Here is a 24,979-nt window from a genome sequence, read left to right as displayed (position 1 = left end):
ATGTTCTGGGTTTAGCATAAGCATAAGGATGGATCTGGATGATAACAAGGTGGGAAAAAAGAGAGACATCAATCAAAAATCCCCAAGCAGCAAGTTGTGCTTGTTATACGACCAACATTAAAGATATCGATGAAGGGACATTTTATAAGAAATTAGCCAGTTACAATACACCATGTTATCTTCATTTTATTTTCTCTCTCTTTCTTTCAATTTGTATTAGTCTGCGTTAATACCAAGTTGAAAAGACATCAAGTCTGCTGTGTTGGTTTGAGGCTGTGTAGTACTCACACATTTTGAGCTGTTATTACTCTTCTACCCTTTTAGATTCCACATAAGTGGTAATAAAGAGCAGCTTTAATCTGATTGTTGTTGAAACGTTAGCAGGAATGACGGCCTGTGAAACTTGGCACAAATCCCCAGGGAGTCGATCCTACTTCAGCTGCCTTGAAGGGAAATGTGAGTGAAATTACCAACCAAGAACAGCAAAGAAGGTCTGAAACAGATCATCTCGTAGTCTGGATCCCTGCTGTGTCATTTAGACTGAAGCGTCCTTGTTTTAGGTTTATATGAATGTACTACTACAGTATCAACAGCTGTATTCCTGCTGTGCACGTTCCAAGTACATATGAACAGGCTGAGACACACACACACACACACACACACACACACACACACACACACACACACACACACACACACACACACACACACACACACACACACACACACACACACAGCCACTCCCATCCGCTGGGTGTATTGTTAGATTCTTCCCCCTTTGATGCCTGTAAGGCTCCTGCTTGGGAAAAGGAAGTGCAGTGTTGTGCAGCCTTTATACGCAGCTGAGAGAGAGCAGCTTTTTGTTGCTGTGGCGGTGGAGGTCAGGCCCTGAGCTCGGCCGTAATCCTGATTTCTACACTCAACATCTTGTCGGCTCCAGAGACCGGATGCCTTCCCCATGCGTGACTTTGGAGCGGCGACTTGAATAAGTGCATGATAATGGTGATTATAATGTGGTGCTTCCATCAGTGGAGCTGCTGTGCGTTCTGCAAAAGTGTGCATCACCAGATTCCTTTACTTACACGTGAAGATCCAGCAGAAGGAGCAGCATCACCTCATTATCTGAGAATGTGACTGTTTGCGTTGCTACGGTGCTGTGGCCTCAGCTCCTCCGTGGTCATGGCGTCCTGTCTTAAAGTGTACTGTAATGAGCCAGCCATGAGTAGATCTGTGATCATGGGGGAACCAGTTTCCCAAAAGCTAACAGTAATAGTAATGTAACACTTTTTAGTTAGATTTTTTCCTTCTGCTTGAGTCCAATGTTGTTAAGTGACTTTATATATCACTCACATCACTTCTCTGTTCCTTTTTAATTTTTTCCACGTCTGTGCTTCTCTTGCTCTGTGACTCTTGACCGACTGTGGAAAAAGTCCCATTGTTGTTTACGTACTCCCATTCTCTCCTCCTCCACTTGTGAATTCATGTAGTGAATCATGCCCACTGCTCTCCTCTCTCCCTCTGAGGGAGTTATTCACATTTAAAAGCCCATAATCAAACACCTACTCGTTAAGGGGAAGGCCATTAACGCTAATGGTGTACCTTGGACTGCGCTGAGATGAAACCTTGAAGAACTACAGACTATTAGGGCACAGCAAGGACTTTATCTTTTCTCCACTTCAGTCATTCAGTCACAAAAGTGTCTTAGATTTGATCTGAAGTGTATTTTTTAAAAGGAAGTACTGGAACTCCAACGTGAAGAAAAATCTTGTCAGGCATGTCCTCACTCTATTCTATTTGTAATTGAGACATCCGTTGGTCTGAGAGAAGGAGGGTTTTGAATTTCACCGTCAGTATAACTACAGTCCCCATTACTTACTCTGGGAATATTGCATTTTACCAATTTAGAGTAAAAGAATCAAACGTGCTGGCAGCACGTACCTTTCCACTCCACTAACCCATGCTGATTTACGGACAGAAAGGAAAGTACTTTTACTCTCCTGAAACAGGCATTCATTGGCCTGAAGTGTTTCCCTTGGGTTATTTTTAGGAGACCCTCCCAGCTGAGTTCACATGGTCTGGGCCGGTGGGAGGGGGGAGGGAGGGGAGCCAGCGCCAGTGTCTTCATTGACATGATGCCCAATATAAGCAGCTCTGCAGGACGCTAACGCTACACTGGATTTATGACGTCTCACTTTGGACATCACTGTTTTTTGCCTGTATCTGCAACAGTTCTCAAGCGTAACATGGAAGTTTGCTGAAGTTCTCTACTGCCAAGACTTTACAACTCAAGAGCATGTTGATCACAAGTATGTTGGTTTTCAGTTGCAAATCGCAGGCTGGGAAAAATCAGAAACTCTGTTTTCTTTGTTATATCTGTGGACAATTAGTTCTTCGTAACATTTAAGGAGTTGAGGACTGAAAACTATTGGGTATCTGGTTGATCAGAAAGAATATAGTAATCTGGTGTCACTGAATAACGATTCCTTTCTACACATTTTGGTTTAAATATTTAATCAACAGTGTGGTCCTAGTTTCACGAGGCAAAAAGTATTTTGAAGTAGTCTGGTATCAACTGAAAGTCCTTTATTGTTAGCAGGCCGTGGGCCTGAAAACATCATGAGCACCGCTGGAAACTCTAGTAGAATAAAAGCTTCTCCTCAGAGAAAAGGCGTAGGGATCCTCAGAATGTGTGGGATGTGATGTGAATTTGTGGGGAGGACAGAACCTGAAATATATACTTGTCTGTGACATAAGCACTGTTGATAAGAGGTAACATCAAGTGTACAACATGTATTTGTGTTTCAAAAAGTACATTGACTGAGTTTACAGATTCTCACAGCAACCGGACTGATGACGTGTGAAAACATCTAAAAGTGCTAAAAGAATGTTGTCATTAATAATAATATATGAGTGAAGCCTTTGTCTTCACAAACATCTTTAAATCTGTGGCATTAGAGCCCATTTGCTCATTCTGGGCTCTCTTTGTGTTTGTTTGTCTAAATAGTTAATGAGCTGCAGTGGTTTCTATCAAAATGCTCAAGTGGCTCATTTACTATGAAAACTTTAAACAGCATAAAGTTTTCAGATGTGTTGCAGTCCAAACTTAGTCGACCTATAGAGTGATTAATAATTAATAATAAAGCGTCAGAGGCGTCCACGGTTTACAAAGAACCCAGTCATGTTGCTCCGCTTCATGAATGGTTCTGTGTCCGTGACGTCATGATCTCCTGCCTCCGCTTAGAAAGGTGTGGAACGGTCTCCGCCTCCCTCCGTCAGATACAGAGCTGCTGACTGTGTCCTGGTACCTGAGGGACAGATATGAGCGTGATATCGATCTTTTCATCTAAAACCCAGAGTAAGCACATTTCCTTGACTGTTAGACTAATCCTTTAAGCATATTATATCAATATTTTCATCAAATGATTTACTGAAATCCTGTGAAATCCAGTTCTAATCCTTAGCGCCACAGACTCAGGACTATAAGTTGTGTTTACATTACTCTGAAATACATCAGCGAAGCCGATGCAGCTGCCATTGTCCTTTCAGGTTTCCCATTGGAAGCACTTGTCACTCATAGTCATGCAAGTTGTGTACTTTGATGTGACGCCTGTGCTAAAAGTGAAGCCCAGTGTGCTCATTTTGTCTATTTCCTACTACAGCGCCCACAGTCAAGAGAAGGACTAATTGATTCTTGCTGGACCTGGAGCAGAGACCGCGCACTGACGGCCCAGCTGTTTATATGATTAAATATAACCATGCCACAGACACAAGTAGTAGCTGCTTGCAGGGTTGGCTTGGTTTGGACACAAACCACCTCCTCCTCGTTGTGTCGCTGGTGTCGTGCAGTATGTGTGTCCAGTTTGCTTCATGGTAACTGGAGAATGCTCATCACACCCGTAAACCTCCTGACAGACAGTGTCGTTAGCAACCGAGGGCAGCAGTGCACAGGAATCTACTGTAAGTGTGCATGAGGTGGTTGTGGTTGTACCTGCAGCTGAGGGGGAGCCGGGTGAAACAGCTTTTGTATTAGGTTTATATAACATCAGTCTATTAGAAGACTTGAAATAAATAAGGAAAAAGCTAATGTATGAAACTGGACGTCATGTGCCTGCATGCGCACTGTGCCTTGAACAGATATTTGATCTAATGTTTTCAAATGGCTCCTGTTTGTTGGAACTAATTCCAGTCGTGGTCTTTCAATGGCAAATAAAGACGAACATGTTGGAAACCTGGTCGGACGAGGATGTCTTGACGAAGCCAGTAATAATTAACTAACGAGAATATGCTGTAATACTTCGTCTGCTGTGTGGACTTAACGGATTTGGACTTTATTTCTTACATGTAATGATTTTTCAGTAGCTCTAAGCGCTGAAGCCCGCTGGGATTTAATAACGTAATGAACTGGTTCAGATCTGTGCAGCCTCTTTTTTTTTTACGCTTTGAGAGGACTTGCTTTCTTTGCTGCAGGGCATATTATCACCACCTACAGTCACGTGTGGTGTTTTAGGTTGACTGGGGTTTTGCAGCTCTTGACTCCTTCACCTTTACCTTCTAGGCCTGTTGCGTTGCCTGCTCGGTTCCTAGAAAAATAATGCATCTGAATATTGCTGCCCGTAACACATGCACACAGGGAGTTAATAAAGGTTTAGTGTTCACCTCCTCCGCCTTTTGTGGCGTGGAAGTCTCAAACTCAAGGTCACTGTGTTGATGGGGGAATACATCAGAGATCCAGCTAAGAGGACGGGCGCTTTCATTGTGATTTTGACAGCTGACACGCTCAGATGTTCCGCCACACATCTACAAGCAGAACTTGGAGCAGGCTTTATGCTCCAGCAGCCACGTAGATGCTTAGTGAGGCATAACACCAATGTAAACGTCAGTTGGATCTTGGACTGTTCAGAAACATGGCAGACTGTGTGACGTAAGAGCGGAGGTCTGGCTTGTTCTGCAGATTTGGTTGGAAACACAGGGAAAGGCTGATCAGACGTGTGAATGGAGGGTTTGACAACATCACAATGAGCTGAACTGTCTTGCTCTTCGTTCATCTCTAATGAAGTAATAGACTTGTCATTTGTTAACTAGTCAGTTGTCAGCTAAAATAAATGTATTCATGAGCTATGAATGAGACAAAGGTTCCATGAATGTCTCAGGCGTTTATTCAGGCTTCCCTTTGTGACTACACACCAGTAATTGTATGTTTTACACGGCTGTATCTCTTTTTTTCCTGTCACTTGAATGAGAAACGGCTGAAAAGCTGCTGCTGCTGAATGACGCTCTCTCATACAGACAGACTGAAATTAGATTCACTATGAAAGGAGTTAAAGTTGCATATGTGTCTATGAGAAATGGATATGTTTCCATTTGACGTCTTCGGCCTTGTTTTTTCAGGAAACGTCTCACACCTTTCATGGTGGAGTCTATTATATTGGTTTCTACTGACTGCCTGTAAATTTGATACAATTTCTCAATAATCCAATATTTCTTTCTGTAGAGGGACGTTCTACTGTGTGCGGGCATCGTTGGTTAAACGGGTTGATCTGTCTGTTGCAGGTCACAGAACAAAGTGCAGGTCATTCAAGCTGTGAGCCATGAGCAGACTCAATGAACTCAATGAACTCATCACACACAAACAGGTTTCGTGAGTGTATTAAAATCACTTTACTCATAGATGAGACGCCTTAATGTGAAGCCAATGCAGCAGGAAGTCCGATGTTCCTGTTTGTGCACAAATGCTTTTAAATCTCTGGAATTCCTCAGCTCACAGTCATCCTCTTATTGACATTCAAATAATTACTGACTCACAATGGCATTTCAGATCACCAGCCCTTGAGGATAATGTTGCCTGAGACGAATACATAGCGTAATAAAGGAACATTGAATCCATGTCTTGTTATGTCCTTCTCTATTTTAAGCCATTTTTACTTGATGTAATTTGTGGTGATTGTGGTGACACAAAAACTTGAAATCCTAAATTACACAAATTTATGGTAAACAGTTGTTCTCTTAAGGCAGAGCTTTGGAGTCCAGACAAGCATAAACAGCGAAAGAGGGACGGTCCAATGAGCATGTACGCCGTCCAGCTTCCTGGCGCTCGCGGGGCGGAGTCGCCCTAATCACGCTCGCATCTCTCATCGGAGCCCGGAGGGGCCCAATCACTTCCTCAGAAACAAAGTCATGCCGGGCTCATACTCAAACAGGAGCGCGTAGATACCATCACTTACGTAAACGCTGAGGCGAGTGGATGTGGCAGCTGAAACATGCAGGAAGATTATTGTTGTTCTGACTGGACCCTGACGGGTTTCATAATTAGGTAATAGAGGGAATGGCTTCATTCTTTACTGGTTTGTCAGAGAACAGGGCATTTCAGGTTTTTGTTTGAGTCTAAATCACAAAGATCATTTAAATATGACAACATAAAATGTGCATGTGTCAACAGTACATTTCTAACACGATGGTGTTAGAGCCTCAAACATTAAACAACAGAAGCTTGTTCCCTTAAAGCAGGAGATTAAAGTTATTTTAGTAAAACATTCCTTGAAAAACAGCAGCTTGTTGGAGTGTTTTCAGTGTGATGGTGAAGTAATGGATCAGGACAGTGGTAGCAGTGAAAGTCCACTCAGACAGAAGACCCCTGCTGAGCAGAGACGCTCAATGCCACGTCTCCATCACCACCTGCGGATCAGCATCTTATGTGAAGGGTCAGCGTGACTGCCTGTTTCTCCCACTCTTTCTTTTTGGTTTCTTTCTTGTCTCTGCTCTGTCTTTGTGATGATTTCCACGTTTTCTGTGTTTACATATCTGTGGCATCTGCTCTGTGTCGCTGGTTTCTGACCCTCAGGGAGTCTGAAGCAGCGAGACCACATCATAAACTGAGTTTCCATGCTGCTGTCAAGTGAATTTTATCCAGACTTTTGAAAAGTCACAAAAGATAGAATGTGAATTAGCTGCGTTTCCCCAACCGCCCGACGAGGAGCGTTTAAAGAGCCGATCCGTCATGGGCGAAGCGCTGCTGTTGTTCTTCATTGTCGGCCGGTGTCGGCCATATTTCATGCCCGCTGAATGTGAAAACACGAAATGCCCTTGGCGGCATCCTAGGAGCGACAGGCTTCGTGGTCACGGAGAGAGCGTGTTTTTCAGAGAGGGCTGCGGTGGACTGATATTTAGAAACCTCACAAAATCCAAATCCTCTTCAGAGTTGTGCAGTCAGACGGAGAAAGGGATTTCTGCTGCTCCACATCGTGTAAACCTCCTGAATCAACGAAACATTATTACAGTGTTTCTGTGTGTTATCTGCAACCAGCACAGACAGACGCCGTGTTTAAAATGGGTGTGTTGACCTCAAAGCCTCCGTCTCATCGGCTGCATGTCATTTCCATGGGTGCTGTGTGACCTGTTGGGTTGTTCTGCTCCTTCATGCCTGAGAACAAACTCAAAGGGAGGAATGCAGATAGAAGGAAGATGAAGAGGATGGAGGAATGGAAAACCCCCTCTTCGCTCTCAGAAGCACTCTTTCCCATTCTCGGCCAATTAGCAGTAATTAAAATTGCCTCCTCCAAGAGTCGGAGATAATTAATAGCCTGGATGTGCTTTCAGTTTTTCTCCCTTAGTGTTTCTCTTTTTTAAACAAATGCAAATGTAATTACGCTTCATAAACAGACTAATTAAATGCAAATATTTGCCCTTTTAAAGTGGGCGGAGCATGAAATCATTATAATTGAATCAAATGTGTTTATCGTCCCGCTGTGTTTGTAGAGATTGAAGCCAAGGAGGCCTGTGATTGGCTACAAGCAGCCGGCTTCCCACAGTACGTGCAGTTATTCAAAGGTAAATAGGAGCTCTGTTGATGTAAAATGGAGCCGCACTGGATCCAAACCATGTCACCTTCCCTGGGTTCTGTGTCAGACTGCAGGTTTCCCATTGATATTGAGTGGGCCAAACGCGATCACCACTTCCTGGATACAGATGCCCTGGATTCCATGTGCAGGTAACTGACTTTCATGACTTTGGGTTGTTGTGTAAAATTGTCCTGTAGTGTACGTAGGTAAAGTGGATTATTTTACTGTACAGTTCTCTGGATCTACTGTAACCACTGCGCTTTCCTCTTTTAGGAGGTTAATCACTTTAAACAAATGTGTGTCTATGAGGCTGGAGCTGAGGAGATCAAAACGCAGGGGGAGCTCAAACTCTCACACAGCTGGAGTCGATGGGGAGCTTCATCATCAGGTCTGCCCGTCAGCTTGATTTTGACTGATCTCAACAGATCGAGGCTCCTCTTCCTCAATAGTCTCTTTTTAGACCAACGGGAAGTCCCACAGTAGAAAGGATGAATCAAGCTCCACTTCTAAAGAAGGAGCATCATTACCCTCATTGGGCTGACAGCCAGTCTGAGTTTATTTGTGCATACACTGGTTTTCTGAGCTTTTGTGTGAACCTTTCTGCTTCTTCAGGGAGATGACTTTGAGGAAGATTTCTGTGCCATCAGCCCCAACTGGACCTATGACAGGCGGACTTGTCGATGGAGACGCCTCGAGTCCTCCGTGGACATTTATTGCTTGTCGGACAGCGCCTCCGAACCTCAGGACGGGTCTGTACGTGATGTCAGTGACCGCCATGAGGTCTGTTCTGTCCACAGCTCCTGCAGCACTGACAGCGACAGGCACAATGGACCCGGCAGGATCGATCAAGAACCTGCTCGCGTCGTAGTCACTGCTGCCGGCACCGCAGATGACCAAGAGACCAGCAGGAGCTCCTCACGCTGCTCCTCCACAAACAAGACCCCCTCCCTGGACAGCTCGTTCAGTGGACCCCCGTCCCCTGGGGGCAGCGGTGAAGGCTCGTCCACTGTGAGTCTGGAAGCTGAGAGCTGCTCCTCAGGCAAATCGCCTAGAAGGAAGTGTACCACTCTGTTGAGGAAGACGGAGAAACTAAAGCTGAGGGGCTCAACTGGACCTTTCCCGTCTGGTCAGACGGACAGCAGTCGGATCCAGCATGTTATCAGCCGACCAGTTCTAATCCAAGAGGACAGGTTGGAGAGGCCACGGTGCCTGTCAAGGTGAGGCCTGGTCCCTAAAGGAAGTTCTGTCCAACTGGATCAGAAACTATATGTAACCATAGGACGCCTCAGTTGGCAGGGTCATCCTAGCAGCCCGGCACCTTCCTCACCCTCATCTCCTCCCACCACCAGCAGCAGCAGCAGCAGCGCCGTCAGCACACCCAGCCCTGTCGCCAGAGTTAGGAGTAAGTGCAAACGCACCAGTAGAGGCAGAACGAGCCGGGACAACCAGAACCACACTGGGACAGAGGTCAGAAACTGAAGGCTCTCTGGTTTAAGTTGTGACTTTACCTGTACCTGCCATTACATCAAAGCAACAGCCCAATCAAACCCATCCCTTTCTTCATATCTTCTTCCAGACTTACAGAAACCAAATCAACAACAGCAACCGCAGCCATGAGAACGTGCTCTTCCAGCTTCCTGACGGACACAAAGCAGGGACCTTCCCCACCTCCCTTGCACACAAACACCAGGTCATGACTGCCATTATTGATGACACGTCTGTCAACTGGAGCACTGGGAGCTTCCACGGTTGTGGAGGGCGGAGCAGTTGCCGTCACGGCACACCTGACGGCGCCGGGGTTCCCAGCCCGGTTCTGCTGGATCACCGGCTGAGCATTTATGACAATGTCCCCGGCAAGCAGCCCTTATCTGACAGTGAAGGTGGCAGCGACACCGAGCCAGTGGGCGAGGAGTCGGAGGTAGGTCAAAGGGCTGTTTCTCCACGTTCTAGTTCCATATCCACTTTTCTTCCCCGTCTGTTGTAGAACCTGAAACGTACGTCACATCTGTCAAATATATAAGAAAGAAGCACCTCTGTCTCTTTCTTTGCTATTTTCTACTATAAAAGGCTTAAATCTTCACAGTCTTTTCCCACGCTGTAAAAACACTAGTAAGTCAATCAAGGGTATTGACTTTTCATATGCAGCTTCTTAGAATTCTGCTCATCCGTCATCTTCCACATCTGACATGGGTCCCTTTGATCCTGCCGTTGTTCTATCCAAAGTAGAGAAGGTGCCATTTGTGGCAGAAAGATGCTGCAGTGTTTGTATGGCCTCTGGATTGGTTTTGATCTAGGATTTTCTTCATTGTCATGTTTCACTTCAAGACGCCGTTGGGAGATGAAGATGTTTTCTCAGCTCTGGACAACGTCTTAGAGAGGATTAGCAACCTCCAGCAGCTGGTCAAAACCTGGTCAGAAAACCTCTTTGAAGACGACTCTCAGAAAAGCTCCTCGTCGTCCGAAGACTCCCCCTCCCCCTGCCCGTCCTCTCCCAGCCACATCCACCTGGAGGCACAGCACCCGGAGGCGATGGAGGCGATGGAGGCGATGGAGGCGATGGAGGAGATGGAGGCGATGGAGGAGATGGAGGAGATGGAGGCGATGGAGGAGGCAGAAAGCTGTGGCAAAGTTCCAGCCAGTGAAGCAGAGCCAACGAGAGCACCGAAACCGAGGAGCAGGTGAGACACAGAACTAACTAGTACAATGTTATTTATGACTCTCTGCCCATAAGAACCAACATCTGCTCCGTTTCGTGTGCCAGATTTTCATTTAAACAGATAGAATGTGTAGTTTAATAATATCTTCTGAAGCCAAAGCCAAATGTACCTCATCCTCAGTAATGCACTTCAGTCTCACTAGTTACTGTATGTGTGTTCTCATGTGGTCCAGCAAACAGAACCTGCCCTGTGCGGCTGCCAGTCCAGGACTAGAGAACCAGTCCGTCTCCCAGTTTTCTCTGCTGCAGAAGCTCTCCCTGCTCAAGCTCACGGCTCTGATGGACAAATACTCCCCGTGCAGCAAGCAGGGCTGGAGCTGGTGAGGAGGCGCGGCCTGTGGGAGTCTGGGGGTGGTTTGATGCTTGAAAACAAATGGCCGGCTTGTAGGAAGGTGATGAATACGCTTTAAACAACAGGATGCTCTTGTCCACATTCCTGGAGAATGCGCTGTGGAGGGCAGGTGGGCGGGCAGAGGGTAAATATTTCAGGCCTCCTGTTTGGAGAGCTCATTCATTATTCATGGCTTAGACGCAGCCTTACCCTGCTTAAAAAACAGAGCAGCAACGTGTTTGAGGGGAATAAAACATCTGCCAATAAAGAAGCAGGAAGCGCTGCAGCCGCCCCACCTATTCCTTGTGCTTCCTGCTTCCTCGGGTCATTTCATGCTCGTTCTCACTCTCACATTTCATCGATCACGATGATCACAATCACGGTTCAGTTCAGGCTTTTTAGCTACATTTTAAAGCTCTAACTATTAATTTACATTTTAAATCACGACTGTAGATGTGATCAGGGCCCTTTGTTCAGACTGAAAATGGGATCTGATTTCACCGCACTGACACGTCTATAAGAGTCTGTAATTAAGACTACGACACAATATTCTCTTGTTTTTTATGCCTTCATGCTTTTTTTCTTCCTTTGTGCTTTACATCAGGATTTCTGCTCATTTCAAAGTTGTGAATGAAACAACACATTTGAGCTTGAAATACTAATTCTCAGTATTGTATAGTCTCATTATTACGAAGTTTTGAAAAACATCAGTTTGCGGCGAGTTTTTTGGTTTGATATTCTTTCCTCTCACTTCTTCCAGGGAAAGAGATTTGTTTGTGAATCTCATCTCACCAAGATTTCTTTGGTTCTTAACCATTTCCCCAAATTCCAATCAGCATTTCTTCTGTTCGTTTTGGCGCCTTGTCTTTGTCGTCACATTAATGTCAGTGTGTTTATTCACATCAAGCTAAATTTATATAGTTAAATGCATTAATCTTTGAGTTGTCTTCTTGTTGACTTCGTCGTTTTCACGTTGCTTTCGAAACTGCCTTGAGAAAAAAAAAAAATATATATATATATATATAGTAAGAAGTAAGAAGCCCACAGTTCACCTGCTTTAGTCCAGTCTAAAATGCAGCCTTCCATTAATATATATTATATTAATATATAATAAAGTAAGTCTTACACATTGCAGTAAAAGCTACAATGGTCCAGAAAATTAAGCATTTGCTGAACTTCACTAATTGTCACATTGTCACCTGAGTGAATTGCTGATGCCAGAATCAGTAGCTGATATTTTGAACCACAAGAGCTGATGGTGCAATGAGAGCTAAGAAACATCATTTCTCTTGTGACTCATCATCACTTAGGATGATGAGTCATGTTGAGGCGAGGCTTTCGTTACTGATTGCTGGAGCACTTTGGATTCCTGTTTCATCCAGAGTGCACTCAGCTCTCAGAGCTAAAAGTATATGTGCAGCGTTTCCTTTTTCTCTTAAACTCAGAAAACTCGTGGCTCGTACATGAACAATCCATAAAAAAAATTAATTTCCACAGCGTTCCCCTTGATGCCTGTCAATACTGCTTGAATGCTGCATAAAGGTTAGTCCCATGTGGAGGCTAATGTACGCTCTGCTTTCTGTAGGACTGTCCCTAAACCTCTGGGAAAAGCTGAGGTAATGGAGGTCAAAGGTCGGCGGGTGTTCGGGGTTCCTCTACTTCTAAATGTCCAGCAGACAGGAGAAGCGCTTCCTCCCAGCATCCTCAGAGCTCTGCTCTATCTGAGGACCCAGTGCCTGGACCAGGTGATCACATCAAATGGGATGTCTATGCCTAAATGCTTACTAAACTAAGCCAAATTAATCTATTGCTTCCTCCCAGGTTGGTCTTTTTCGAAAGTCGGGACTGAAATCTCGTATCCGGCGTCTCCGTGAGTTGGTGGAGTCGGACCCTGACGGCGTTTCATATGAGGGTCAGTCTGCCTTCGACGTAGCCGACATGGTGAAGCAGTACTTCAGAGATCTGCCTGAGCCCATCTTCACCAGCAAACTTTACGAGTCCTTTCTTCACATCTACCAATGTGAGTGTCTTCCAGCTTTAAATGCAACATTGATTTATGTGCTTTCATTTACTCGCATGACAAATTGAGCTAAGCACCAGAGAGCCCAATAAAAAGGTTTCAATTAGGTTAAGTTCAAACAGCTAATGTAGAAAAACACAGATGTGCCAGTGTTGAGTAGCAGTATTATTTGTGGACTTATTACATATCTCACACATTGAGCTGCTGGTGTTGGGTTGCTAATGTCACACACTGACAGCAAGCGCTTTTATTTATAGATCAAGTTTAATACAAAACTGCAGGTTACTTTTTGCTTGCAAACACAGCTTTTAATGTTGATGAACATGGATTTTATTTTCCAGATAACATCAATAATGATGAATAATCTTTGTCTGCAGATTTTCCAAAGGACCAGCAGCTGGTTGCGGTTCAGGCGGCCATCTTGCTGCTTCCTGATGAGAACAGAGAGGCTCTGCGCTCACTCTTCTTCCTCCTGTGGGACGTGGTGGCCTGCGTGGAGGAGAACCAGATGACTCCCACCAACATCGCCGTCTGCCTGGCACCATCGCTTTTCCATCTGAATACTGTGAAGAGAGACACCAAGGCAGCGAGGTGAGCTCTGACACTGATTTAGCAGTTCAAATGAGCAACAATGTAGCAGAGAGGAGTTGAACCAGCATCCTCCTCTCAGCTACAGCATGTAGGGGGTCCAGCTCCACCCCCAGAACAGAACCAGTCCTCCTGATCACTTTGTCCAGTCTGTTACTGTCTGCTGCATTCATGCTGCTGCTCCACAGACCACAGCCTAAAACACTGGACCCACAGGCTCATCATGGAGCTGCAGATATTAATGACGCAGTCCATGGTGATGTGCATGTGTTTCCTTCCTGCTTTTCTCTATTCCTCATTGTTGTTCCCATTCTTCCAGCTTCTCACTTGACATCAGCTCTGGATCACATCCACACAGTCTGTTTCCCTGTAATGAAAAGCTGTCAGAGCACGTTACGTAACCTCCACATGGTCTCACTCCCTCATATCAAAGAGATGTTTTAAAGCCCTGCAGAGCGAAGCGGACAGGGGGCAGGAAGGAGATCTGAACGATTGTCCTATGAGCTTATTACAGGGCCTCGTCGCATCAGCTGGTGCTGTTTTCACTGCATCTATACATGAATGCATCCCTCAGCAAACAGTGGCGCTGGTCTTAATGAAGCTAGATATTAAATCCACACCAACACAGACCATGAAGAGACCAAAGTCTCCCGTCACTAATGAGGTTAATCTTCATGTTTAATGATGATCTGCTTGCCTTCACTTGTCTGTTCTGCTCCTGTACTTTTCTCCACCTCTTCCTTTTCTCTCTCTCCTTGCTGACAAGTCACTGGATGGAAATGACACAATCAGCGCTTTGTGCTTTCCATCTTCCTGGAGTCCCAGCACATCACAAATGTCACACACTGCCATGGAAACAATAACTTGGAAAATTGAGCTTTCTGCTGTTCTCTCAAACATTTGAAGTCTCATCTGTCTTTTGGATTTTTGCTTCACTGCTCCGACTGAGACTCAACCACCCATCAGTTAACAAGCCTCCATGTCTTATCCCACATTTCGTTTGGTGGTTAATTCAGTGTTTGCTAATTCACCACAAATTAAAGCAACATACACAAAACACCCAATCTTTCAGAAAACCCACAAACGTGAAAACCTTTAAAAACAACCTGAATCTGTCAGTTGCTGCAACTGTTGCAATGCGGCTGATTCCTGCCTGACAACAGGCGCTGTGAAGCCCACACATGCCTCACATCCTGTTGGTCTGTGACATAATAAACCCTGTTCTGTAGGTCGAGTCACAGGAAGTACAGCCTGGGCCGCCCAGACCAGCGCCACCTGAGTGAGAACCTGGCTGCGACTCAGGGCCTGGCCAACATGATCACCGAGGCTCAGAGACTCTTCCAAGTAAGCAGCTCCACTGAACTCCACAGCACAATCTACCTCCGCTTCTATTACACAACCAATGTAAATCACCTGTTTCCTGTAGCTTCCTGAATTTTGGCCTGGTCAGAGCTGCGCTGTGGAAGGAGGCGGCCCAGGCTCACAGGACCCCCCTCAGACCGGCGGTGCAGCCGACGTGGACCAAGAGGAGAGAAGGTCCGAGCTGCAGACAAGCACCCAGCGGCTCCTCAAGGAGGCCAGCGAGAGGAGCCGAGGCTGGCAGAGCCGCCCAGCTCCAGAACACGTAGAGCTGGCCTTCAAGAAGGTGAGAGTAGGTTACAACTACACAGACCGTAGCTGCTCTGTGGCCACTTGGCGAGGGTCTATGTGGGCTGCTCCCCAGCTGCACGACGGATGTCCGCTCTGGATGTGGCGCGGGTCCGTGGAGGTGGACGCCTCCCACCAGGAGCTGCTGCACCGGCTGCTGAGGGAGCAGGAGCTGTGGGTGAGAAACCTGCGTCAGGCCGCTGTGGTCCAGACGTTGGCCACAAACACCGAGGTCCATGTCCTCAGGAGCCACGGCCACGACCTGGACCCCCGACCTCCACAGGAGCACCTGCTGCTCAGGTAAGGAGCCGAGGCGTCGCTGGGCCGTAGCACAGTCAGCCAAAGCCAAGCAGACACACAGAAGCCCTCTAAATTCTCAGGACCTGGCAGGCGGAGCCGTCCTCCGGGCCGCTCTACCTGTCGTCCGTGTCCACGCACCATCCCCAGGTGCCGGTGGAGGGGGTCCGGGTCCACGTGCACTCCTGTCTCTACCTGCTGGAGCCCACGGGGGCCAGGAAGACGCTACTGACGCATCTGTGTCGCACAGACACCCGGTAAGAAAAGCATGTCAGTGGATTAATGTACTGGATGGAGTGACGCTGTAGAGACGTACCTGCACCCAACGACCTGTGTTCTGGCGTCCAGGGACCGGTCGCTGGAGTGGCACTGCAGAGTGAGCGGACGCCGCCTGGCCTCCGGCCTGTTGGCGATCAGAGACTCCTTCCGACCAGACTGCAAGGAGACAAAGATATGAGGCAGCGGAGGCGCTGCTCAGTGTGACTGAAGTGGAGCTGGAGGGAGGGGGTGAGGAGGGGGCTCAGCCTCCGTCCATCGGCTCTGCTGCAGCTGCCGCCTGCACCGTTGCTGTTTACACCCAACAGCAAACCCACAAGCTTTGGAAAGTATTTCCTGTAGCGAGAGAAGAAGAGAGGGCAGAGCGCTTTGGAGTCTGACGCTGTGACAGCAGCTCACAGACACAAACCCAAGCCCTGCTGCATCCTGCTGACGTCTACCTCTCCACAGGACACCACAGACCAAGAGCTGCGTCCTGGCTCCGTGACGGACGAGCAGACGAGTCCCTGCATTTTAACATCAGTATTTATTCTCCAGCCTCCTGTGATGATGATGTAGTAAAGCAGGTCTGTTCGCTGCCCTGCTGCGAGAACATGTACAACTCAAACATTGCAAAACATTAAAAGCACATTAAGTTAAACATATTAAATATTGCTCTTTCAGATCCTGTTTGTGTGGAAACTAAAGCTGTCAGAGGCGTCAGAGGGAAAACCGATAGGAAACCTTTTAGCACTAAGAGCAAACAGAGTAGAGAGCGGTGAAGATCAGGTTCACTGACGATTAATACATCTGAACACACTCCAAAAACAACACTCACCTTCTGGGCCCAGGCTCTCGTCTCCCACTTGGGTCTAATTCACATATTTGTGTATCTCATTGATTCATCTCAGATGAGATAGTTGCTGATAAACACAGAGGCACTAAGAGCGAAGACAGAAGCTACACGAGGTAAAAATACCCCTAGTGAGGACATCGTGCTGCAGCTAAACAGGATTTTAAAGACGAATAATTTATGCAGATTACACAGAAGAGAACCGCAGACGAGCCTGAAGGCAGCGTTCGCTGTCTGCTCCTCCCATATGCTGCTGGAGTCTTGGAGTGGTTCCGACAACAGATCCCGACCGTTAGTTTTCTGTTTGAGTGTCAGGGTTCAACGTCCATGGACGGTTCGGTTCATTATATACGTCACATGACGTTTGACTTCTAAAACAATCACATCCTCCACTACAAGTTTTCAAGCTCTCCATGAATCAGTACCGTGTGGAGGTTTTCTAGAAGCAGAACAAACCTGCTACGAAAACGTTCACAAGCACTTTGATTCCTTTGATGGCATTTACTTGGATAATAATGTCGCCTGCAGAGACTCGTTAAATCCAGCAGATGCCGCTGTGAGACCAACAGACGCGCAGCTGGGACTTTTAATTTGAAGGAACTGGGCGACGGAGCGTGAAGCGTCACCCTCCTCCAATCCAGCTCAGACACCAGAGGGAGCGAGTGTCCACGGCCGCAGCAGCACCTTTAACCCCAGAAGAATACAACACTGAGCTCGGTGAATAATTCATCAGCGCTGTGGGCGCCATTACCTGAGCAGAGGATGTTCAGGGTGACTGCTGGGTCGCACGCACGCTTTGACTGGTGGTGTTTCATATCTGCGAGCACAACCATGCGCAGACTTCACAGGCTTCCAGGCTGTGTGACGTATAATTAACATCGCAAATGGGTTTGTTGCCGTTTCTGCAAATGAAGTGAATCTTAGGCAGCAAATTAGCGTCAAAGGCACAGGTTTTCCTTTAGACAGCACACGGGAAGAAATGAGAGCTGAAACAAGCAGACTGTGGTCCAAAAAACATACTCATCCACGTTGTGCTGCTGCTTCTCGGTTTAGACAGAACGGAGGAAGCAGCGCTCATTCACTTATTTATCGCGTCCAGGCAGCATCAGTTACTGAAGACAGTGATTCAAAACGTGGAGCTTCTGCTTTAATGATCAACAAGACAAAGAATTCAGGCTTTGAATTTTTAGATTTACCAAATTAAACTGACTTAAAAAGACAGAGTGGATGATGAGATTCTTTAATAAAAAAAACATCATTCACATTAGAAGTTAAACAGCTCTTGATGTTTTTCCTTCCACGTTGGATTTATTCTATTCTCTTTTCAAGTCCGGTCAGTTTTGGCTGTGACGTGTTTACCGTCGCCTCCCGACGCCGTGGATCCTCACATCCTCTGGACCGGGTTGATGCCCAGGATGTCAAAGCCTTGGGCCATGATGGCAGCCGTGGCCTCGCAGAGCAGCATCCTCCACATGTTCACCTTCACCACCTCACCTGGAAACAGAACAGGTCAGAGGCCAATCACACGACGGCAGCCGACGCCGCGGCACCAAATCGACAGCTGATGGCTGCATGTTTACAAGACGACGCTGCTGCTGTTAGCGAAGCTTAAAGGAGAAACGAGCTGAGCAGGTGTTTCAGCCAAGAACGGCGCTGGTGAAGGATTTACCCGTCTTGCGGTCCTTCTCCACGCAGTAGCAGCTGTCGTAGAACTCGGTGAAGGTGGTGGCGAGCTCGTACAGGTAGTCGCAGAGCGTGTGGAGCAGCAGGTCGTCCAGGATCTTCTGCAGGATCTCAGGAAAGCGCAGGATGCACTTGCCCAGCTTCCACTCCTTGTCGTGGTCCAGGAGAACCTCCGTGGTCTCCGCCGCTTTCCTCAGCGCCGCCTCATCGATGTTGGCCAGACGAGCGATGGACCTGCGGGGAAACACGTTCATGTTTAAACAGCACTAAGACGGTTGAATCCACGTTCAACGAGGGAGGGGCTCTGCTGCTCACAGTCATTACACATCTGACTCTCTAACGCCTCCAGGAGCGGGTCTAATCTGAACAAGCACCCGAAGGAGCTGCTCAGGCTGCAGCAACGAAGCAGACTGTTCTGACCACAGGTGTGAGAGGAGCTCAGTGAACCTCAGCGAGGTTCCGTTTCCGTGGAGTCGTCAACATCATTCAACAAGAACCATCAAACCTAATTCAAGCAGTTTTTAACAGCGGCCTTAAAAGAAGGACTTCTGTGAACGTTCCAGCATGAATCAGAATGTTTCACTGCATCATCACTGCACATAATGTGAGGCAGTGGGAGCTTCAGGACGCTGCAGGACACGGTCGGATGGGAGCGTTTCCCTGAACCCAAAGAAAGGCAACGGAACCAAACTGATTTGGAGCCGCCCACAGCAGCACTGACTGGGCCCTGCGTGAACGCTCACCTGATGCGGGTGTAGGCGTAGAGGAGGTACGCCGCCGTGTTGCCCCTGTCGTCCAGCATCTTGTCAAAGGAGAAGACGTAGTCGTTGATGCGGTTGTGGGACAGGTCGGCGTACTTGACGCAGCCAAAGGCGACGGACCTCTGGGCTTTGGTCAGCTCCTCTGGACTCAGGACCTGAAACAGTTTCACCACATCTCAGTCCTTGGTACGAGGCTTCTGATCCTTCATGGTTCTCCCTCAACACTGGTAAATGTTCTGCAGGCAACATGTCACCCCCCAATAATGAATGGGACATACAGCATGAAGACTGAATTAAGGTGCAAACGTTGGGTCCTCAAATTTCAGCAGCACAAATAATCATCCCATGGAGCAACCAGGTGCATCAGGCTGCTGCCAAGTTTGGCTTCAGTCAAAACTAAAAGGAGCGATAAGCCGATGTCTAGTCTAGACAACGGGGAAACCAGGACAAGACAGGAAAGACCAGAACCACAACACAGAAATAAAAAGGTCAGGAGAAGAGCAGCGTTTAAGCAGCGAAGGCCAAGCTCGGGTTTGTTTAACGAGGCAGCGTTAGCAGATGCTAGACGTGGGCGCCGACCCAGAGAGACGAGTGCCGGGTCAGAACCGAGCCGGCGCCGGCCTCACCACAGCCCTCTCAGCACTGAAATGACTGGAAGCAGTGGCTGTTCGCGCCGCAGCTAGCGCTCCAGGTCCAAACCACCTGCATCAGACGCGAATGACAGCCCCGGTACTGAAAACACACTTGGTGGATCAGGACCGAGCTTAGGAGGTGCAGTGGAGCAGCAGGAGGAGGTTTGGGACATGTGGTTCAGGTTAGTGACACTGAGTGTTAGTCGAGGCACAAGCGGGAGCCCAACACCACAGACAGAGAGCCTCACGCAGCAGCAGCGTTGCTCACCTTGTCCCGCTCCTTCTCCTGCAGCTTGTCCATGGACCTCTTCAGCCCCTCCTCCAGCAGGTCCATCAGCCTCACCGTGTCTCCAGACCGAGTCTTGAACTTCTTCCTGAGCAGGGAAACAAACCATTACATGCTGCTCATCACGAGTCTGGAGCAGCGGGTCGGGTCGGGTCGGGTCGGGTCGGGCCGGCTCCGCCCCCTGGGTCGCTGCAGGTTGGATCTGAGCCACCGACTCGGGCCGTCCACACAGCCATAACCACAGCTTACTGTAGGAGCAAGTACAACCTCAAGAGCTCAAGTGGGAACACGAGAAGCTGAAGATTTATTTTCTGTGGCTGAATAAACAAATTAAACTGTTTAAGCCTAAATCTAATTCAATTTCTGTCTGAACTAAACCTTCCTGTAGTTCTGTTTGAGTCACCGCAAAATGCAAATCAGCGTGTTTCCATTTCAGGCACGTTGAGCACGTTTGTGGTTCTGCAGAGACTGATATGACTGGATACAGGCACCCATCAGCTCACGTCACAGTGGATCACACTGCTCGTGGTTGGACGTCAGTCCTTCAACACGTCGGGTTCTGTCAGCTAGTGGCCTTCAAACGGTTTCCTGGTGTAAACTAAAGTTCAGCGAGTCTCACTGACGCCAGATATTGATCACTCACTTGTCCTCCCCCAGCACCACTCCAAAGCCGGCGTGCTCCACCCGGGTCACCTGAGGATCGTACCAGCCAATCAGCTGAGCTGCAGCAAACACCACTTGGAAGTGAGTTCCCTGAAAAGCACCGTGGAAATGAATGTGAGCAGCTGCACATCAGAGTTGAGAGCTGCGAAAAAGACAAAGCCGGAGCGAGTGAATCAGGGAGGCACCGAGCAGCACTGAGCGCGTGTCAGGACAGAGTGGGGTCCAGTATTTCAGCGTGAGCCCTCCCTGTGCTGCTGCGTTCGTCTCATTATCGGTCAAACCTCCACCCAGGAGATGTGCAGATCTGGACCTCACTGGCGCCCAGAACCGCTCCGCTCGTCCCTCAGGTCGAGGTAGACGCTTTGGTTAAAACCATTCTAAAAGTGGTGCTGGTAACTTCAACACTTGTGTGTTAATGACTCCTGGATAAAAGTCGAAGCACGTCGACCTATGACTGATTCTGCAAATGCACCCAGCGCAGGTGAAACTATAACTCCTCGTCTTCTTGCTGCAGCTAATCAAAGACGCCGTTGCCATGGTAACGGTGGCTCCCAGTAAATTAGGTTTTAGATGGCAGCTTTTAGTTTCTCCTGCTTCAGGTTGAAGTCTGTCTTCATAATAACCCATCTAACATTTTAAAGCCCAGCCGGCTGCCTGTGACACACAGTGACTCCTGACAGATCTCAGCCTCCAGTGAGAAAAGCAGCAAAATAAGGATTTTTAAAGATTAATTACAGTGATTTATTGTAAGTACTGGTCTGAAAGTGGCAAGTCTCTCATGAGGATGGTCTGTATCTCCAGTAAACCGGACGATTATTCATCTGAAGGTTCTCTTGGAGGAAAAGTTCTGCTTGTAAATTAAATGAAAGAACTTTAGTCTCAAACTGATGGAGAAAAATACCTTTTAAAAACCTACAAATCAGGAAAAGGGACGTTTCGATTTTAGCTTCTGACAGTTGTGTCATCTCTGTCGTACCTGCCCGCTGTCTGTGACGTAGATGATGATGTCGGCTTTCTCATCATAGATGCGCTGACGCAGGGCTGCGAGGTCCGACGTGTCGTAGGTGTATCCACCATCCGACTTCACAACGGTGAGAGGGATGGACTGACCCGGGACGAAGAGGAGCTTACGGCCTTCGTCCAGCTCAAGCAGACCTAAGGAGACAGAGCAGGAAAATAGAAAGTGATGAAAACGTGTGGTCTCAAAAGGACGGTGGTGCGATTAGAGGGGGAACAAGCAGGAAGAGAAGAGAAAAGAAAAAGGAGGAAGCCACCAGAGTGTGAAAATAAAATAGGACAAACTGCAAAAAACAAAAAAACTTTCACTAGACACCACTGCCCCCTAGAGGTCAGTGTGTGTGAGTGCAGAGTTCAAGTTACGACAAATTCTTCTGTTGTTACAGAAATTGTATGTGTGACTTGAGCTTCCAGAGACACATTACAGTTGAGGAGAACCACAAAATCCCTGTTTAAAGTAATGCGTTCGCACCGACCTCTCTCCTCTAACTCCTTCACCACCTCCATCATCATTTCCTGGTAGAACGACTCCCCTCTCTCGATGATCTGGATGCCCAGGCAGTCGTAAACCTTCTGAAACTCTGACACACAAACAGAAAAAAGTGATTTTAGCTCCAAGTTCAGCGCACGGCTCTGGATCTTCTGCTGGTTTTAACAGTTTTAGGTCCCTGAATGGGACAGTGCACAGTGTACTAATAATGTGTCCATACCTTTCCTGGACACGTCACAGATGAGGTTCCAGCCTTTGATGAAGTCGGGTTCTTTGCTCTGCAGCTTGACGACACACTGATACGCTCTCTTCTTGAAGTCTTCGTCCTCATCAAAGCGCTTCTTCGACTCCTATCGGAGGAAAGAAGAGAAAATGAGGCAAAGGTTAAACAAAAGCACAGAGACAGTGGAGTGTGACTGAGCCACATAAAACGGACTTTGTAGAACGCCTGCAGGTCCTGGATGGGTGGGGAGACAGTCAGGTAGTCTGGGAACTTGTCCTGCAGGTGAGCGATCAGCATTCCGAACTGCGTGCCCCAGTCTCCCACGTGGTTCAGCCTGTGAAGAGCAGGAGCGGCGTTGCAATGCTACCACGCGTTAGTGGGTGTTTGAGTGAGGAGCTGCTGATCTGACCTGACCTGACAACGTCGTAGCCCAAAAACTCAAACAACCGACTCATGCTGTCGCCGATGATGGTGGAGCGCAGGTGACCCACGTGCATCTCTTTGGCAATGTTGGGAGAAGAGAAATCCACGACCACCTGAGCAGCGAAGCAACACAGAAGAGTGGGTTGACCGAACAGTAACGCTTCTCTGCTCGGGTCCCAAACTGCGTTTTTGGAGAAACAAACCCTCTTCCTGGAGGCCAGTGGAGGAGGCTGCACTCCGTTGATCAGCAGGTTAGTCAACAGTTTGGACACAAACGTCCTCTTCAGGTGGATGTTGATGAACCCTGCAGTGAGAAAAGACAAATGATGATAGCGTCATCAGACAGCAGAAAAGGGGCCCCGTGATACTTGGGACAGAGTGACGGCATTTCACAGGTTTGAACTGGCTGTTTAAACTCGGACACTTCAGTCACAGTCTCGAGACCACCGTCATATGAACGTCATCCAGTCGAGGCACCGGCAGAGGTTTGTACCTGGTCCTGCGATTTCAGTTTTCTCCACAAGTTCATTGTCTGGAAGGTTCTGGACGATCTTCTCTGCAATTTCCCTCGGGTTGACTTTGATTCCTTTTGCTTTGAGCATCTGAAGCACAGAAACGTCAGGGACTATTCTGTTTCGTCCTGGTGCTCACATGCACCGTACAGGAGGCACACACTGACCTGGGCCATGGCCATAGCGCTGTTGCACTGGTAGTCTCCAAACTTGGCCTGCTGGTTCGGCGTGACGGCCAGCGGAGGGTTGTCCAGCTCAGGGCAAGAAGCTCGAATGGCCTCTCCAAACACCTCCTGAAGACGCTGGTTGATGTTCATCATGGATTTAGGGCACCGAGCGCTCTCTTCCTGGAGACTCTGAGGACACAACGCATCAGAGGTAGAACTAATTAGTGGCGTCGTCATTCAGTCGGTCCGTGTAGCTGCAGAACCAGAACCAGAACCAGAAGCGGAGCTGCAGTCACTCACCCTCTTCAGAATGTTGAGGCGATACTTCAGCCTGGCGTTTTCCTCCCGAAGCTCATCCAGACGTTGTGTGGAGCTCAGGTTCTGTGGGTTCTTCAGACTCTCGATCTCAGCAGAGAGACTCTGAATCTCGTGCTCCTACAGCCCAGAAAACGCTCTAATGAGTGGGTGGCGTTCGTCTGACCCCGATGCAGGTGCTTGATCCCAACTACATATCTCACAGCTCTTATCTAAATGTTTATGGCTTCATCTGATTATTAACTTGTTGTTACAAAGGTCAAGGAAATACGGAACCTGCTGGCAAATGTTCAAAGTTGTATTTAAAGAGAAAGTGAAATGCAGTTACAGTCAGTCAGGGGTAAACGTGTCTGTACCTAACGCGACCTCGGTCCATCAATGTAACACTAATAGATTTGATTCATCCGACACCTGCAACAAAACATGTGCTGTATATTCCTGATCAGTACTGATGATTAACACGTGTGATGCTTTAATCGGATCACACATCGGACCATTAATCGGAGTTCGACACAGACCTAAACGCCATCGCTTAGTATGAATCAGACGTTTCTTGCTAGCGTCGTGATAACGTGTTGCCAGTGAGGGACACTTTACAGTGAAAGACGCGGCTCCACATTAAAGCACATCTGTTAAATCACAGGCGGACACATGATGACGGGTTCACGTCTCGTGTTGCTACCGACACCGCTAGTTCTGGTAACAGGAACGCTAATTAGCCCCTCGCGCCCCGCAGACGCAGCCGACCTGCTGTTGCAGCCGGGCGGTGTAGTCGCTCACAGGGTCGCCCATCTTTTTGCCGGACAGTTGCGGAAACTCGTGGCTGATGAAACACTGCGAGAATGGGAACAAGTTTCCAACTTTCAAGCGCATTTCCGGTTCTGCTTCTTCGTTGTATTGAATAGTGGGTCTGAAAAGGACTCGCGCGCTCATACCGCCACCCAGTGGACGACGGCGCGTGGCGTCGCTACGTTCTATTGTGAATATGACAAAACCATTGTAGAAATACCGCCACTAGAAAAACACGACCAACAATTATTTAAAATGGACAAAAACGGCGGCGCAAGTAAAAAAAATACTTATGTACCAAAAACACAATCTTCATGACAAACAAGCAACACGCAATAATGAAAAGAAGAACTTTTTTTTTTATTTCTTGTGAAACTACAAAACTTAGTTTGTTTTTTGTGCTGGTGAAATATTTACAACTCTGGTCGACAGTACAGTGTCTGAGAATAAAATTCACAGCTTTTCAGGATTCTCGC

At 47.6% G+C, this 24,979-nt stretch overlaps 2 protein-coding genes across 12 annotated transcripts in view; one reads left to right on the top strand and one right to left on the bottom strand.

Annotated features, from left to right (window-relative positions):
- si:dkeyp-23e4.3 (rho GTPase-activating protein 7) overlaps positions 1–16,372 on the top strand; it is a 35,275-nt gene extending 18,903 nt beyond the window's left edge. For 3 of the 9 annotated variants that reach the window (XM_029173698.3, XM_029173697.3, XM_029173691.3), the window contains 15 exons: positions 7,753–7,824; positions 7,903–7,984; positions 8,109–8,223; positions 8,448–9,052; positions 9,125–9,302; positions 9,412–9,753; positions 10,161–10,513; positions 10,725–10,871; positions 12,468–12,627; positions 12,704–12,902; positions 13,280–13,493; positions 14,720–14,834; positions 14,917–15,437; positions 15,518–15,691; positions 15,783–16,372. In XM_029173698.3, coding sequence (XP_029029531.1) covers positions 7,977–7,984; positions 8,109–8,223; positions 8,448–9,052; positions 9,125–9,302; positions 9,412–9,753; positions 10,161–10,513; positions 10,725–10,871; positions 12,468–12,627; positions 12,704–12,902; positions 13,280–13,493; positions 14,720–14,834; positions 14,917–15,437; positions 15,518–15,691; positions 15,783–15,891 — 3,240 coding nt within the window. In that variant the 5' untranslated portion in view covers positions 7,753–7,824; positions 7,903–7,976 and the 3' untranslated portion in view covers positions 15,892–16,372. Of the gene's footprint in view, positions 1–2,126; positions 2,307–7,752; positions 7,825–7,902; positions 7,985–8,108; positions 8,224–8,447; positions 9,053–9,124; positions 9,303–9,411; positions 9,754–10,160; positions 10,514–10,724; positions 10,872–12,467; positions 12,628–12,703; positions 12,903–13,279; positions 13,494–14,719; positions 14,835–14,916; positions 15,438–15,517; positions 15,692–15,782 lie in introns of those variants that run through there. The other 6 variants (XM_029173695.3, XM_029173692.3, XM_055502118.1 and 3 more) reach the window with 6 other exon arrangements.
- A 1,295-nt stretch (positions 16,373–17,667) lies between these two features.
- On the bottom strand, positions 17,668–24,749 carry rars1 (arginyl-tRNA synthetase 1). 3 transcript variants are annotated; one of them, XM_029173705.3, is made up of 15 exons: positions 24,462–24,749; positions 23,700–23,834; positions 23,400–23,588; positions 23,214–23,322; positions 22,924–23,024; positions 22,712–22,833; positions 22,511–22,631; positions 22,295–22,424; positions 22,061–22,165; positions 21,544–21,722; positions 20,548–20,657; positions 19,887–19,992; positions 18,969–19,141; positions 18,212–18,459; positions 17,668–18,036 (listed from the first exon to the last, which is right to left on the bottom strand). In XM_029173705.3, the coding sequence occupies exons 1-15, from the start codon at positions 24,645–24,647 to the stop codon at positions 17,927–17,929; spliced, it is 2,124 nt and encodes a 707-aa protein (XP_029029538.3). In that variant the 5' UTR covers positions 24,648–24,749; the 3' UTR covers positions 17,668–17,926. The 3 variants fall into 3 exon arrangements, with proteins under 3 accessions (XP_029029538.3, XP_040929800.1, XP_055358097.1); XM_041073866.2 differs by having other exon boundaries at positions 23,400–23,616; positions 24,462–24,745; XM_055502122.1 differs by lacking the exon at positions 24,462–24,749 and adding an exon at positions 24,233–24,251.
- Between the last annotated feature and the right edge of the window lie 230 nt (positions 24,750–24,979).

This window comes from Betta splendens, chromosome 14 (genome assembly GCF_900634795.4).
Source record: "Betta splendens chromosome 14, fBetSpl5.4, whole genome shotgun sequence".
In the NCBI taxonomy this organism is placed as follows: domain Eukaryota; kingdom Metazoa; phylum Chordata; class Actinopteri; order Anabantiformes; family Osphronemidae; genus Betta; species Betta splendens.
The sequence above is the reverse complement of the archived record's forward strand: the minus strand, read 5'-3'. Positions and strand labels throughout refer to the sequence as shown.